Source organism: Coptis chinensis, chromosome 5 (genome assembly GCF_015680905.1).
Source record: "Coptis chinensis isolate HL-2020 chromosome 5, ASM1568090v1, whole genome shotgun sequence".
NCBI classification, from domain to species: Eukaryota; Viridiplantae; Streptophyta; class Magnoliopsida; order Ranunculales; family Ranunculaceae; genus Coptis; species Coptis chinensis.
In genome coordinates, this window is record NC_141460.1 from 92,944,990 (window position 1) to 92,961,763 (window position 16,774).

The 16,774-nt window shown below is 41.1% G+C and overlaps 2 protein-coding genes and 1 long non-coding RNA gene across 6 annotated transcripts; all 3 read left to right on the forward strand.

The window, feature by feature from the left end:
• Window positions 1-5,428: 5,428 nt before the first annotated feature.
• Window positions 5,429-7,379, forward strand: LOC147500163 (1-aminocyclopropane-1-carboxylate oxidase homolog 1-like). The gene is made up of 3 exons (XM_086561862.1): window positions 5,429-6,100; window positions 6,642-6,963; window positions 7,044-7,379. The coding sequence occupies exons 1-3, from the start codon at window positions 5,568-5,570 to the stop codon at window positions 7,293-7,295; spliced, it is 1,107 nt and encodes a 368-aa protein (XP_086417988.1). The 5' UTR covers window positions 5,429-5,567; the 3' UTR covers window positions 7,296-7,379.
• A 1,878-nt stretch (window positions 7,380-9,257) lies between these two features.
• On the forward strand, window positions 9,258-9,713 carry LOC147500164 (uncharacterized). Its single transcript, XR_015195476.1, has 3 exons — window positions 9,258-9,330; window positions 9,445-9,507; window positions 9,603-9,713. It is a non-coding gene; the product is annotated as an uncharacterized LOC147500164 (long non-coding RNA).
• A 4,830-nt stretch (window positions 9,714-14,543) lies between these two features.
• On the forward strand, window positions 14,544-16,131 carry LOC147500165 (WAT1-related protein At5g64700-like). Of its 4 annotated transcripts, none has more exons than XM_086559288.1 (5): window positions 14,544-14,635; window positions 14,747-14,809; window positions 14,905-15,021; window positions 15,486-15,579; window positions 15,640-16,131. In XM_086559288.1, the coding sequence occupies exons 1-5, from the start codon at window positions 14,625-14,627 to the stop codon at window positions 15,697-15,699; spliced, it is 345 nt and encodes a 114-aa protein (XP_086415414.1). In that variant the 5' UTR covers window positions 14,544-14,624; the 3' UTR covers window positions 15,700-16,131. The 4 variants fall into 4 exon arrangements, with proteins under 4 accessions (XP_086415414.1, XP_086415415.1, XP_086415416.1 ...); XM_086559289.1 differs by having other exon boundaries at window positions 14,545-14,635; window positions 15,742-16,131; XM_086559290.1 differs by having other exon boundaries at window positions 14,547-14,635; window positions 15,724-16,131.
• The last annotated feature ends 643 nt before the right edge of the window (window positions 16,132-16,774 follow it).

Here is a 16,774-nt window from a genome sequence, read left to right on the forward strand (position 1 = left end):
AGAGGCAAAATCAACACATCATCACAAATTCCCACAAAGAGAAATACGATTACATCATCAAACATTGGTTAAAAATGCTTATCTTGGGGGCACTCTCTGCCAAAGACACCGTGTCGGCGGACCTCAAAGATCACCGCGATACCTTGTTCTGCGGCTTCACCATCAGCCGCTCTCTTCAGGACATGATATTTCGTCCGGTAGCGGCATATTCGCCTGCGTGGTGTATGCTTTCTTTGCCTCATGGCGACCCCTTGGCATTTCTTGGCATAAGCGATCCACTTGACCACCTCCTTATCTAGCTTCGGTCGGTCCGTAACCCGGTAGCGGCGTTTCGAATAAACCAGCGTTCGATATCTCGTCGTCATTACTTCCGGCTTCCTTTTCCACGACTCTCTCCGCGATACCAGCATCCAACTCCATATGAGAGTTATCATTTTTGATGCCTTGCCACAAAGATTCTTGACCTATCATACCCTGCAAGAAACTGTACAACCAAAGTCAACATATCGAAAAGACATTCGAAACTAACATAAACACCTACTGCATCACGAGTTTACCAGACAAGCCGCCATATCCATCGACCCTAGAAGTGTTTCCATGCTTTCATCCTTCACCTCCGCCTTATCACCATCCAAAGACGGCCCCCGCCCGGAAGGCTACTACGCTATGGGGGCGGAGAAAAACTCCATCCAAAGCGTTTCATGCGTTTCTTCCCGTTTTCCCCATGTAGTAGAACTTCGCTCCCCACATCCCAGTGGCGGGAACGAGTTCTCACCAAAGATGTTGTGGCGACGATCCACAGCGCCACCAGCCCGGACGACCGACCCTCCTAGGTCGGTTTGTTGCTTTGGCCCCACCAGCAAACCTTCCGCTTCCCCGGTCTCCATGCGCGTGAGGGGAGAACTCTATCTCCTCCATGACCGGTGGAAGTTTCTCTCGGGACGCCCTTTTCCTTTACTCCGTTTCTTCGCATTACGCCATACTTACACCTACGAACAAAGAAGACGCAGTCAGAGTTAAAGACCGGGGCAGGATTATGCTTAGCAAGACATGTTCAAACGAAGAGAGCAACGTTACCTTTCAAAGCAGCGGTAGTGGAAATGCACAGTGCGAAGAAGAAGAGAAGCTGGAACAAATGTTCAAACACCTTTGGTATTCTGCGAACAGTTTCACTTATCAAGTAAATGTCTTTTCCAAACCACGTCATAATTACCTTGAGACGCCAAACGTCAGCCAAGCTGTCCGCCATCATTGCGCCCCTCGAGCCGCTCACTGTCTTACACGTGGCATTCCCATCAAAGCGATCTGGTATCATCGATACAGGAAACGCACAAAGAGTAACAAGTGTTCAACATCGCAGGAAAGCAAATAACGACCTTCTTTAAACAACACTTTCATACAGTTCGTTCTTTAGCCGGGCTGCTGAGACTACTCAGGAAATCCAACCTGGCTACGCAAAAGTTAACTTCATCTGGTTACCCCGAACTAGCACGGGATACCAACTCATTCAACAAAACAGAATACAGAAATGCAAGAAAGGCGAACTGCCCAGGTTACCCCAGGAAACCAGTTCTATTGTATCGCAGCATATAAGCTGATAAGAGACATTCAACAAATTTACAACTCGCCCTCCCCGGGCACCACAATTAGTTCGCAGAGACCTCAAAAGCTTCATCGACCTCAAAGATCCCTCCCCGTCCACTACGATCGATCGCCATCCGGTTCCAACTCATCGTGGTAGCGTCCGGGTGCACCGGCTCAACCGGACACCACGACCTGCGGCATGATCAAGGAGGCAATCGCCCCACCACCGTCTCCTCGCAGACTGTTCCGCTGGTACGGACGCCAGCGGCGTCGCGTGTTCCTCCTTCAAAGCCTTGTAATCCGCTTCGGATCTCCGAAGTCCGTGATCGGATCATCATAGGCCTTAGTAGCGTCCCGAAAGCAACCTTCTTGCGGTGAAGGGCATAATCGTTCGACCTTCAATTTCCCGCGGTTCGCGGCACGAACGTTCCGCCCGCTCCTTCTAGCTTCGCCTCGGATCTTCACCGGTATTTCTTCGGCAAAGATCTTCGCCAGATTCAGATTTTCATGAGCCTTCCGCATCTCCTCAAGCTCCTCACGCTCCATCTTAGCGGCGTCCTACACATTCTTCTTCTCCTTTGGCGGCTTCAACACGGACTCTCTATCCATTTCATTGAACTGCGGAAATCTCTTTCAACTTTTTGGAAACCAGCGACAAGCTGCCATAATCCACGATATAAACAAATCAAAAAACGAACATAACAAAACACGTTATATCAAAGGACAACAAACCCACGTGCGGACATTACATTGCGCGATTTGATCCCAGGTATGTTATCCGCCGATCCCTTCTCATCCGGTTCTTGCGATTTCCATCTAACGCAATCGTTCCAAAGAAGCGGGCCGATACCTTTACTCGACTGGCTGCGATCGATGCGGCTTTTATCGTTAAGCTGCCCTCCGTGTTCATCTAAATACACCGAACTAGGCCTCCGTGTCATCAAGACTCACAACAGCCTTCCCATTTCGCCTTGGGAGCCTTCGCCGCTAGCGGATCGGGTTCCCGTCCTCGTCGAGGCGGACTAGATCCCACACCGAAGGTCACCAAGTCCATGACTTTCGGGCCTTCGCCCGACTCGGCGCCCACCGCTAGCACCACCCCCCACTAGAGCTCTCCCCCTGTATGGTCGCGACCACCTTAGCCATTCGAGCCCCTCCGCCGCCACTTCAGCTTCTTCTTCTTCTCTTCTCCGACCTCGACGAAGGGCAGCGGTGAAGGCTACCGTCTCCAGTTCCACAGGAGCGTCAATGGTTAACCCTTCAGGACGAAAACTCGAACTACCAGCCCCTGCAGTACCACCACCAAGAGGACGCCTCGGGACGCCACGCGCCCGATCTCGGTCCTCCCGTGTTATCAGATCACTTGTACGCTTCTCCATCCCCACCCGCTTTGTTCGACCTAGAGCTCGCTCTTTTTGAGCCTTTCTTTTCTCCCGGATCGCAGCCCCTCCTTTTTCCTCAAAGAAATGAGCAAATTCCGGAAGCTTCGCCGCTTTTGTTCTCGACTCAACCGCGCGAACCTTTCTATCTCCCCGCGATCGGTTAAGGTGTCGCGACAGAAACTCGCAAACAAAACAAAGAGATGAACCGGTTAGAACCACGATTCGCTCACCCATTAAAGTGTCAAAAAGCAAGACAAGCCTACCCACCGCTAGGGCTACACATCCTAGTTCGCGAACCTACATCCACTAGCACGGTAGTTGCCAACTAGCAAAGAACGGCCTCTTCGCCCGGGCCTCATTGCTTACACCATCGAGCACAATGTGAGCGGCGTCGTCATGGTTTGCAAGCTAAAGTTCAGATTACCGGACCGCCTCATTACGTAGTGCTCTATTATGTCGACACCCTATGTGGTATTCACCATCGGCATTCAACAGTCGAACACCTTAAATAGTCGCCAAAGTGTTACTAACGAATCGGCATGGACTTTCCACGATTGACTCAAGAAGTCACAAACCAATTTCGAACGGTATCTCGCATATGCGGCTCTTTAGTGACCTTCACGGATGATTATTCCACCATTCGGAGGATTGTACCTCTCTCACTACTTAACATCTTCACTCACCGGTTGGGTTAGATATTTCCGTGTCGAGCACATTGATCCCATAAGGCTTTCGCGACTCGAGAAACGAAGCTAGCAAACATGATGCTCTCACCGCTCTTAGGGTAACTCACCCATTGGCGTCATCTCCCCTCGACCCGACGCGTACTAGCCCGCCATCTTCCCGACCCGGATCGGTATTAGCCTCCTCTACCCTAACTTCTTCATCCACTTCCAGTCCCACCACCACCACCACCACTCAACGAAGTCTTCATTCTCCTCTTCATACTCTCTCCGCGAACTCGGTGAAATCTCCGAACCTCTTCCAAGCGAAGTGTCGTCGAGAATCCGACATTGTAGTATTTCTTTTTTTTTCTCAAATTACCCAACCTTAAACCCTACAACCTAACACCGACCTACCAACTTAACAAACCCTACTGGAACGAGAAGAAAGCAAAGTGAAAATGAAAAGCAAACAGCAACAGAAGCACTCACCTGCAGAGCCCTAGCTTGCGTTTTTGCGGAAGAAGCCTGGAAATGCCTTTTGGTTATCCCAAATTTGATTTTGCACAACCACTGCTTCGATTGCCCAAGAAGTTATGATTACGCCCTATCATATAGCCTTACACACGCGTGTCCAAGGACTGTCTTTTCATGGGTTCGAATAACGGCGACACGACTCCTTTCCAACCGCTATGATTACGTCACGTGCCACCCACGCCCTAATTTTTCTTTCCGCCAAAACCATCATGCTACAAGATTCGAACTTCAGCCATCTCGGTCGAGCGATCACCATAGCTCGCTTCATGCTTCACCCAAGTGTTGATTTTCTCTCGGCCAGATCGCTTGCTTGCACTAATACAACCAATCTATCGAGGGGGTAGTGTGGGAGAGCAATATCCCCATTAAGAAACATTGCATATGAAACATAAGCGATCTCAATACAACGACCTCCAGGACCGATCTATGAAGCAGCTCTCTAAGAAACATTGCATACGCGACTTCAATACATCGACCTCCAAGACCGACCTGTGAGCAGCTCCTTCTGTATAGGTGGTACGCTAAAACTCAGCCCGAGACATCACAATGCAGGCAGAATACTGGAGACTGAACGCCTCGGATAAAGGCATACCCCATCATGTGTAATCATTACCAAAATCTTACCTTCATCGGGAAATGAGGGTCACCTCACCCACTCCCAATCAGAAAACAACTAAAAATAACCTCCTCCCTACACTTGTCCACCAGGGTCCCATTGTCCCAAGAATCCAAGCCCCCCAAAGCCTATAAATACCACCTAATGGAACTACGTGAGACCTGATTCTTCTCTCCCCAAAAAGAGATCAAGAGAAGATCGTGAGGCAGCTCGCATTTCAGAGCTTAACTTCGGTCTAATCCAAACCCTAATCACCCCTTTATCTACAGTAATCAGGAAAAAACCTAAACGATCCTTTACAGCCTGCTTTAGGTTTGACGCACATCCAATAAGGTGTACACCACTGACCTCTAAACAGATGATATTTTTTGGGTAGGAAAACGATAGAAGATGACTGGCCTATGCAGATCTTGAACCTGCGATCCTAAACAGATGATTTATCGCTGTCAAAACCCAAAAGTCAGATCACTAATTGTCTAATTCATTATGTCGTTTTTGGTTTAATTAGTTGGCTTGGTAGCTGATAGTTAAGTTGATACATAAATGAACATGGTACTATGATAGTAACAGATCACGTATAAGTTCGAATCTCACTGCCTTAAAACATTACTGCCATAGTCTCATCGTATATTCAAGGCAATGCGGGCTATATCCACCAATTGTTTTTTTAGCAAACATGTGCGAAATGTTTGGTTGACATTGCATACGTACACTCTGTAGCTCTCTATTTAATCGACGTTTCATTGAATCGTTATTCCATTGAAATTTTTGCTTTGAGAAGAGAAAATGGCGATAAGCAAAGAAGCAGTTGTTCCATCTAGCATATCAACCGAGGCAGATTACAACAGAGTTGAAGAACTCAAAGCATTTGATGAAACAAAAGCTGGTGTCAAGGGTCTAGTTGACTCGGGCCTTGCTAAAATTCCAAGGATGTTCAAGTTACCTCCAAATGAACTCAATCTGAAGTCAGATTCCAATCCGGCACACTTCCAGATTCCGCTGGTAGACCTTCAAGAAGAACGCGAGAAGGTGGTCAAGGCGATAAAAGTTGCATCAGAGGAGTGGGGATTCTTTCAAGTTTTGAACAATGGTGTGCCCTTAAGTGTGTTGGAAGAGATGATTAAAGGGGTGATAAGATTTAATGAACAAGATCATGAGGTACGAAAAGAATTCTATACTCGTGATCGAAAGACAAGAGTGAGGTTCAATAGCAACTTCGATCTTTATACTTCTAAAGCTGCCAATTGGAGGGACACAATGGTTATTGAGATTTTGAATCCTTATCCCTTGGATCCTAAGGAATTACCGGCTGCTTGCAGGTATGCCTTTCACGTACACTTTCAATACTCAATCTACTGGCAAATAGCAAGTGTATGTTAGCCTCTCTCGAATTCACAGTATGCTCGAACGCGTTGGCTTTGTGTGTACAAAGATAATCCAACTGTGAAGTTAAGGAAGGCTAACAGACACAATCTTGCGCAACAAAAAAATTTATCCTACGGTTATTTTGGACACATTCATAGCGTGTTACTAAAAACCAAATTCGATGTCTTCCTAATTAGAGATGTATATGTCATAAGTATATTCTTGTTTTTGGGGTTTCTATAGACCACGAACTATATCCTGATTGTACTCTTTTGAGTCTGATTTTGTATGGCTTTCTGAGGTGTTGAATATATGAATCCTCTAGATAGAGTAAAGTAAGCAGAGTGTACTAGCTAATTAATTTAGCAGTATGTTTAATGGATTGCTATACATTAGACTTAACTATAACAGAAATATTCCAATCATTAAGTGAATTATTCATTCAAGTCAATAATTGATGATTGCTATTCATCCTGATTATTGTTTCAATCACAGAGACATAGCCATCGAGTATGCAAAGCATGTCACAGCTTTAGGAGATGCTCTATTTGAGTTACTATCAGAGACTCTTGGGCTCAAAGCCGATCATCTGAAGCAATTGAACTGTGGTGAATCATGTTTGTTAATATCTCATTACTACCCAGCATGCCCAGAGCCAGATCTAACTTTAGGTACTACAAAGCATAGTGACCCTACATTCCTCACTATCCTTCTCCAAGACCATATCGGCGGTCTCCAAGTTCTTCATCAAAATCATTGGGTTGACGTGAATCCCGTTCCAGGAGCTCTTGTTGTAAACATTGGGAATTTTCTCCAGGTATAATTCACACAATATGCAGATGCTAATGTCTACACTATGGAACACGCGTTTAATTGCAGTCTTTTTTTCCCTTGCAGATTACCTCCAACGACAGGCTCAAAAGCGTAGAGCACAGGGTGCTAGCAAACCATATTGGACCAAGAGTATCAGTAGCATGCTTTCTAAATATTCGTTCTGACATGGCCTCAACACCTTATGGGCCGATAAAGGAATTGATTACAGCCGATGAAGGTCCTGTATACAAAAACATTTCAATGAAGGAGTATTATGATCATATAAGTTTTCAAGGACTTGATGGAAAGTCTGGACTGGATAGTTTCAAATTCTGATGCAAATGCTTAAATTTATAGATTGTATGCCTCAGCCTATATGCTTCTCTATGATTTGTTAAATAAAATGAGAAGTTAACTCTTTTCCATGGTGTGATTTTGTAATGTTCGTAATGTTTCATGACCTATCTTATATATAATGGGAAAACTAGCTGCCGTTTATTAGTGTCCGTATCTTCTGTTTTAAACCAATCTTTTAAATCAAAAGGGTACCCGAAAGTTTCACCCACAAAATTTTCACAAACCTTGCACACTTATGTGCAAGGGTAAATTTGTCCTTCAACCAAAAACGGATAAAAAACACGTAAAATTCTGCTTTCAAAAGGCACCGTTTCGACCCCATTTTCCATCTATCTGACTTCTCTATTTCTGTTTCTTTCTATTCCAAACACCAATCTATTTCAAACTCGAATTTTTTCTCTTTCTCTTTGTATGCTTTTTATATTCCCCAAACTCCACTATTTTCTCTCCCTCCTTTTTGTTAGAATTGCACTGACGCGAATGGATGAGGTTAGTTTGAACAACTTTTACTTTTTCCATGTCTTCTATTCCTTTCTATTGCTTACTTGCCCTTCATCTCTCGGTTTGTGCATTTAGGTCTAATTTTATTTTATTTCATTTTTGGCGTTTGTATGCGAGTTGGGCAATGGGGTGTACACAACTTCGAAGAAGACATCAGCGTAGTATTAGTGATAGAAATTGATATCAAAAGCGGTTTCAAACACCAAATTCGTCTTCTCCGCTAAAGGTATTCACACAACAAATTTTTTTAGCAATTTCTCTTTTTTTTTTTTTTGGGGGGCTTTTAGTTCTTCCTTCATACTTTGTTTATTGGCATTGATTTGTGTCGATCACTGTTTTCCAGTTTCAACATCCTATACACAAACACATCCTACGGCGTGCGTCTTATCAACTTTCTCGGACACGCTAGATACACAAACACTCCTAACAATCGCATGCAAATAGGTAATTTAAGTTTGATTTTTTATGGTTTATGTTTCTCACTTAATTTATTCTTTCTTCTTAACTTTTAGATTTAACCCATGACTACATAATATATTTTCCCATGATGTCTTGCTTTTAGATGATGACACTAGCAATGCTTAATATTGAACTTCTTTCGTAGTTCCTCGATAGTTTGTATCATTATTAATTTTTCCCAGTTTTATTATTTATTTTCCTAAATTTTTTTCGTGAGTGCTTCAGTGGTAGATTGTATGTATTTATTCCTATCGTCTCATTTTTAAAACATTTAATCCATGACTATCGCCATAATTATCAAAAGATTTTAGCTCCGCTAATGCAAAATCCGTTCTTGCATTCTTTGGTCCCAAGCCCGGATAAAGGAGGAGGGGAAACATGCTTTTCTATGTTCTTTGATGTACAAAGGCGGAATCACACGACTAATAGCTAAAACAAAAACAAAGACATGAATAGTTCATTCAGTTTTACTCTTTACTTTTTAGAAATGTTTACATCTTGCTTGGAATTTTGCTTTTGAGAATTATCTTTCTATTTTTTTGCAGGAGTGTGCATGCCATATTTGACATGGAAAAGTAATGCTATGTACAACCGATCTAGTCGATGCTATGTGGATATTGGCTGCCACATTATCTGTATGGATTCAGTAACTACATGAATTAAGAATTAAGGTTTAAGAATTTGTTCTCCTCGAAGCAGAAAACAAATGGCCAACACTACTCAATAAAATACAATCAAAGTTTGACGATTATGTTCCTACATGCATGTATTTGTATATAGACTTATATCTTACTTATATTTGTATTTTTATGGATGTGCAGAAATATGTAACGCGTTCAATCTACCACCACGTCTTGGTTTTTCCTACTTGGCTTCTCGACCATATACATCAAAATGGTATCTATGGTTGGTTATAATACAAACCATATATGCTAGCATGTTTTGCTCTCCACGGTTACCTTTGGATGGAGGGATGAGCGACTTTGTATTTGTGTTCTATAGACAAGCGTTTTGCAACGATCTTTTTAGTCCCTTTTGCCTTCATGTTCGAAAGGTAATGCGTAATTAAGCTACTTGGCAACTCCTTAATTCATCTTCTAGCTTCTCTTTGATTAGTGTTAACGTAAAACTGTTTCAATTATATTTTCTCTTTTTAAATGTCCAATAGAGATAAAGCTCCACCACTGTCTTTTATAGCCTTCAGCAAGATGTTCATGCTTTCTTTATTTGGGTAAGTTTATACTATTACGCTAACTTTAATGTATTCAGCCAATATGAAGCAGAGAAACTTTAAACTCTATCGAACTTTGGTGTTTCTAAATTTAGGATTACCATTTGCTTGAACGTGTATGGCATTGCACTGGTTTACACATTCGCAATGTTGGCTGCAGGGACTGCAAATACTCTTCATGTCATCACTTTTTAATGTGTTTTTTGTTTTGCTCGGGTAATGCACTTGATCATTCTTTGGTATTTGAAGAATACAAAATGAACCTGTTGACCATTACAACTTCGAGTAAAGGAATCTTTTTAAAGCCTAGTGATGAGTGATAATTGGAAAACTGTACAATATTTTTAGGTGGATTGCTAAATAATTGCTCAAGACTTTTGAAAGACAAAACATAGGCCACATTAATATATTTTGAGTACATGAACTATTCACATAAAGAAATTGAAGAGCATTAGGAGGCGCTGTCTTTAAATAAGGTTATTGTATCAGCAGACAACATAATAGTATACTACAAATAAAATTATAAATTAGGGGGGAAAAGAACAATATTAAGTTGTAAGATTGCGCTCTTTCGGTCTTTCCTACATGCATTAACATTTAAAGTCGAACTAGATTCACTTGGCCCGAGTATTTAGCTCTTCATATGTATAAGCATAGGTTCTACATTTTTCTATTTACAGGATGGAACCTTTGAAGTTGAGGAGTGTGCTTAATATTCCACGTGACGTCGATAAGCTAAATTCTGTTGGCCAGGGATGGTTCTCAATTTGTGAGGTAGGCTTTGGCTTGCAATAGATTTATGAATAAACAATTTCTTAAAGTTTGATTGTTCAGGTGAAACTCACCTGTTGGAGAATCTATTTAAGACAAAAACCTTCCCTTCTCCCCCAATAAGAGCCTGGATGTTTGCTGTTCCAGGCGAGATGAAGGCTCAAGGCGAGCTATTTGATTCACTGCTTCCGGGGAGGTGGGGGGCCATGAGAACTCTAAGGCTCTGAGCTCTACTTTCATTGATAATCAGAGAAAGATAAAAATGTAGAAGAAGATTTGAATGAAAACTATTTTAAACCTAGAACTTGATCGCAATTGTATTTTCGAATATCCGGCTTGAAGTGAGAACTCCTAGCCAAGCGGGGAGCCATCACCGGGGCGATGATCGAACCCCATACGGAAAAGCCCTTATGATGATGGCGTGATCCATTGCTGATGTAGGCTAGAAGCGATTATCGGTTGAAGCTATGGAGCACCCCTTCCGGTTCAGTCGATATTGAGTTCCATATCCATTACGGATCCGGATGTAGAGACAGATTCTAAGCCATTTGATCGAGATCGGTAGTAGCTACCTGTGAGATCCATTTAGAGATCGGAACCCGTTAAGGTACACCTATTTTAGTAGCGGCTGCCCCTAAGTCTGCATTAGCTGGGTTTAGCCGCTAACTAATAGCATCAAAAGATTCAACTCTAATCGTGCTGAGAGCGGTGAAAAGCGATAAGACAACTTCGCTCGGTTGAACCGAACTTCAAATCCAATAAATCCGTCTATCTTTTAGGGCTCAGCGACAACCGCTTTCGGTTGTGTTACGCAAGTTGCTTTGGAACCTGCCTTGATTTCTCTCTGTCTCCCGGGCGCCTTTTGATTTACGAAGCCGAGGAAGAATTAGTAGCGGGCATTCATTTCCATAGTCAGCGATATTATGCTCCCCTCCGATTGTGAAAAAACTGCTTTCTCGCTACATCTCGCAATGGAATCGATTCTCGATTTATCCGGTGGAATGAGAGATCACATGGATGTCCACAAGAGTGACACCTCAAGCCCCGATGGCGGTGAGCCCATATATGAAGGAGAAGATCGGATACTACATTCGGGATTATTATCTTATCGAATCAAGAGCCCATGTATGAAGGAGAGGTAATTTTGGGTGAACAATTTGGAAAAGGCATGACGAAGTCTCATGCCAATAATGATGTCACTCACCATAATGGTAAGGTTCTATTTGATAACAATGAAGATGGTGTAAATCGTACATAATTTTGGCGGCTAATTAGGCGTATATTTTCTCTAACCACCGGTTTTTTCTCTTTTATTTTTTCCAAAATCTCTTTGCTGCGGGAGAAATAATTAGGATTTTTCAAAAACAATGCGACCCGATTAACTATATATGGGTACTTGTAATGTCCTATTTCTTCTGTCTTGGGATTTTCCCATGTGTTTTGGGCTGGTAATAATTTGATTTTTGGCAAACTTTTTCTTATTCAGATTATTTTGCTTACTAGGAAGGTCCGGAAGGAACGTGAGCTCTGTGTTTTTCTTAGTAACAATCATTTCAGCACCATGTTCAAGGTTACTTATACTGGCTATAGTTTCTATTGTTGATTTCTTTATTCTTCTTTTTCTCTTCTTTTCTTCCTGACAAATATATGTGGTTTTGACATGATGACTTTGCTTGCAACTCAAGGGAAAACTTTATCTTCTTGCTACTGACCAAGGTTTCATAAACCAGCCTGATTTGGTATGGGAATATTTAAATGAGGTAATTTTGATACTATACTTCTGAGTCTGTTTATATGTTGCAATTCTCGAAAACAGGGAAAAGGATCGTAGTGACCCAGACTATGACCGTAATTATGGAAGGTAATTACTTATATCTTATATCTCTAAGTCGGAGTTTACAACTTGCCATGTTATTAATGAACTGTTTAAATTGCAGCGAGGCATGTCAAATGCCTACTACCCAATCGAAGTTTCAGCTTTGGGGCCTTCACGATTACGGTTTTCAACCTCCGTTTGTGTAGTATGCATAAGGCTGGTTTTCAAAACATGGCATGTTGCGAGGTCTCAAGCATCATTTCCTACTGGTCTTCTACTCTGAATATGAGCCCATTTGGTGCTGTTAGAGTAAATCAGGTATCTCGCAATGATGTACACAGCTCAGACGTATGAACAAGTTTGACATGCTATTTTCCAGGTAGGACTTAGTTGCAGAGTTTCGTGTGTACATTTAGTTTAAGATAACAACACAAGTATTCAAATGGTGCATTTTCCATTTGATTTGTCCATTTTTTTATATCTTAGTCATAAACTAGCTAGATCATATGGTGTGTAAGCCACCTAATTTGGCAGAATAGGATCAATTTTGGTTTTTGTTTTTTATTTTTTTTTTGCGGAGAAAGACAATAAGAGTGTTGTATCTCCATCGTTTGGACGGATTAAGCGTGAGATGTCATTGGATGGACATCTTCAAGGACTGGGTTTATTAGTGTCCGTATCTTCTGTTTTAAACCAATCTTTTAAATCAAAAGGGTACCCGAAAGTTTCACCCACAAAATTTTCACAAACCTTGCACACTTATGTGCAAGGGTAAATTTGTCCTTCAACCAAAAACGGATAAAAAACACGTAAAATTCTGCTTTCAAAAGGCACCGTTTCGACCCCATTTTCCATCTATCTGACTTCTCTATTTCTGTTTCTTTCTATTCCAAACACCAATCTATTTCAAACTCGAATTTTTTCTCTTTCTCTTTGTATGCTTTTTATATTCCCCAAACTCCACTATTTTCTCTCCCTCCTTTTTGTTAGAATTGCACTGACGCAATGGATGAGGTTAGTTTGAACAACTTTTACTTTTTCCATGTCTTCTATTCCTTTCTATTGCTTACTGCCCTTCATCTCTCAGTTTGTGCATTTCGTCTAATTTTATTTTATTTCATTTTTGCGTTTGTACAGAGTTGGGCAATGGGGTGTACACAACTCGAAGAAGACATCCGCGTAGTATTAGTGATAGAAATTGATATCAAAGGCGGTTTCAAACACCAAATTCGTCTTCTCCTGCTAAAGGTATTCACACAACAAATTTTTTTTTAGCAATTTCTCTTTTTTGGCGGGGGCTTTTTAGTTCTTCCTTCATACTTTGTTTATTGGCATTGATTTGTGTCGATCACTGTTTTCCAGTTTCAACATCCTATACACAAACACATCCTACTGGCGTGTCGTCTTATCAACTTTCCCGGACACGCTAGATACACAAACACTCCTAACAATCGCATGCAAATAGGTAATTTAAGTTTGATTTTTTTATGGTTTATGTTTCTCACTTAATTTATTCTTTCTTCTTAACTTTTAGATTTAACCCATGACTACATAATATATTTTCCCATGATGTACTGCTTTTAGATGATGACACTAGCAATGCTTAATATTGAACTTCTTCGCAGTTCCTCTGATAGTTTGTATCATTATTAATTTTTCCCAGTTTTATTATTTATTTTCCTAAATTTTTTTACGTAGTGCGCTCAGTGGTAGATTGTATGTATTTATTCCTATACGTCTCATTTTTAAAACATTTAATCCATGACTATCGCCATAATTATCAAAAAGATTTTAGCTCCGCTAATGCAAAATCCGTTCTTGCATTGCTGGTCCCAAGCCCAGATAAAGGAGGAGGGGAAACATGCTTTTCTATGTTCTTTGATGTACAAAGGCGGAATCACACGACTAATAGCTAAAACAAAAAACAAAGACATGAATAGTTCATTTAGTTTTACTCTTTACTTTTTTAGAAATATTTACATCTTGCTTGGAATTTTGCTTTGAGAACGTATCTTTCTGTTTTTTCGCAGGAGTGTGCATGCCATATTTGACACTGGAAAAGTAATGCTATGTACAATAGATCTAGCTGATGCTATGTGGGTATTGGCTGCCACATTATCTGTATGGATTCAGTAACTACATGAATTAAGAATTAAGGTTTAAGAATTTGTTCTCCTCGAAGCAGAAAACATCGCGCAGCACTACATTTCAATAAAATACAATCAAAGTTTGACGATTATGTTCCTGCATGCATGTATTTGTAGATAGACTTATATCTTACTTATATTTGTATTTTTATGGATGTGCAGAAATATGTACGTTCAATCTACCACCTACGTCTTGGTTTTTCCTACTTGGCTTCTCGACCATATACATCAAAATGGTATCTATGGTTGGTTATAATACAAACCATATATGCTAGCATGTTTTTGCTCTCCACGGTTGCCTTTGGATGGAGGGATGAACGACTTTGTATTTGTGTTCTATAGACAAGCGTTTTGCAACGATCTTTTTAGTCCCTTTTGCCTTCATGTTCGAAAGGTACGTAATTAAGCTACTTGGCAACTCCTTAATTCATCTTCTAGCTTCTCTTTGATTAGTGTTAACGTAAAACTGTTTCAATTATATTTTCTCTTTTTAAATGTCCAATAGAGATAAAGCTCCACCACTGTCTTTTATAGCCTTCAGCAAGATGTTCATGCTTTCTTTATTTGGGTAAGTTTATACTATTCTGCTAACTTTAATGTATTCAGCCAATATGAAGCAGAGAAACTTTAAACTCTATCGAACTTTGGTGTTTCTAAATTTAGGATTACCATTTGCTTGAACGTGTATGGCATTTCACTGGTTTACACATTCGCAATGTTGGCTGCAGGGACTGCAAATACTCTTCATGTCATCACCTTTTTAATGGCTGTTTTGCTCAGGTAATGCACTTCGATCATTCTTTGGTATTTGAAGAATACAAAATGAACCTGTTGACCATTACAACTCGAGTAAGGAATCTTTTAAAGCCTAGTGATGAGTGATAATTGGAAAATCTTGTACAATATTTTAGGTGGATTGCTAAATAATTGCTCAAGACTTTTGAAAGACAAAACATAGGCCACATTAATATATTTTGAGTACATGAACTATTCACATAAAGAAATTGAAGAGCATTAGGAGGCTATTGTCTTTAAATAAGGTTATTGTATCGCCAGACAACATAATAGTATACTACAAATAAAATTATAAATTAGGGGAAAAGAACAATATTAAGTTGTAAGATTAGCTCTTTTCGGTCTTTCCTACATGCATTAACATTTAAAGTCGAACTAGATTCACTTGGCCCGAAAGTATTTAGCTCTTCATATGTATAAGCATAGGTTCTACATTTTTCTATTTACAGGATGGAACCTTTGAAGTTGAGGAGTGTGCTTAATATTCCACGTGACGTCGATAAGCTAAATTCTGTTGGCCAGGGATGGTTCTCAATTTGTGAGGTAGGCTTTGGCTTGCAATAGATTTATGAATAAACAATTTCTTAAAGTTTGATTGTTCAGGTGAAACTCACCTGTTGGAGAATCTATTTAAGACAAAAACCTTCCCTTCTCCCCCAATAAGAGCCTGGATGTTTGCTGTTCCAGGCGAGATGAAGGCTCAAGGCGAGCTATTTGATTCACTGCTTCCGGGGAGGTGGGGGGCCATGAGAACTCTAAGGCTCTGAGCTCTACTTTCATTGATAATCAGAGAAAGATACAAATGTAGAAGAAGATTTGAATGAAAACTATTTTAAACCTAGAACTTGACTGGCCAGCTGTATTTCTCGAATATCCGCTTGAAGTGAGAACTCCTAGCCAAGCGGGAGCCATCACCAGGGCCGATGATCGAACCCCATACGGAAAAGCCCTTATGATGATGGGCGTGATCCATTGCTGATGTAGGCTAGAAGCAGTATCAGTTGAAGCTATGGAGCACCCCTTCCAGTTTCAGGTCGATATTGAGTTCCATATCATTCTGAGATCCGGATGTAGAGACAGATTCTAAGCCATTTGATCGAGATCGAAAGTAGCTCTGGAGATCCATTTAGAGATCGGAACCCGTTAAGGTACACCTATTTTAGTAGCAACCGCCCCTAAGTCTGCATTAGCTGGGTTTAGCCGCTAACTAATAGCATCAAAAGATTCAACTCTAATCGTGTTTTGAGCCGGTGGCGATAAGACAAACTCGGTTGAACCGAACTTCAAATCCAATAAATCCGTCTATCTTTTTAGGGCTCATCGACAAACCGCTTTCGCTCGGTTGTGTTCGCAAGTTGCTTTGGAACTGCCTTGATTTCTCACTCTGTCTCCCAGACGCCTTTTGATTTACCAGAAGCCGAGGAAGAATTAGTAGCGGGCATTCATTTCCATAGTCAACGATATTATGCTCCCCCTCCCGATTGTGAAAAAACTGCTTTCTCCGCTACATCCGCAATGAATCGATTCTCGATTTATCTGGTGGAATGAGAGATCACATGGATGTCCACAAGAGTGACACCTCAAGCCCTGATGGCAGTGAGCCCATATATGAAGGAGAAGATCGGATACTACATTCAGGATTATTATCTTATCAGAATCAAGAGCCCATGTATGAAGGAGAGGTAATTTTGGTGAACAAATTTGGAAAAGGCATGCACGAAGTCTCATGCCAATAATG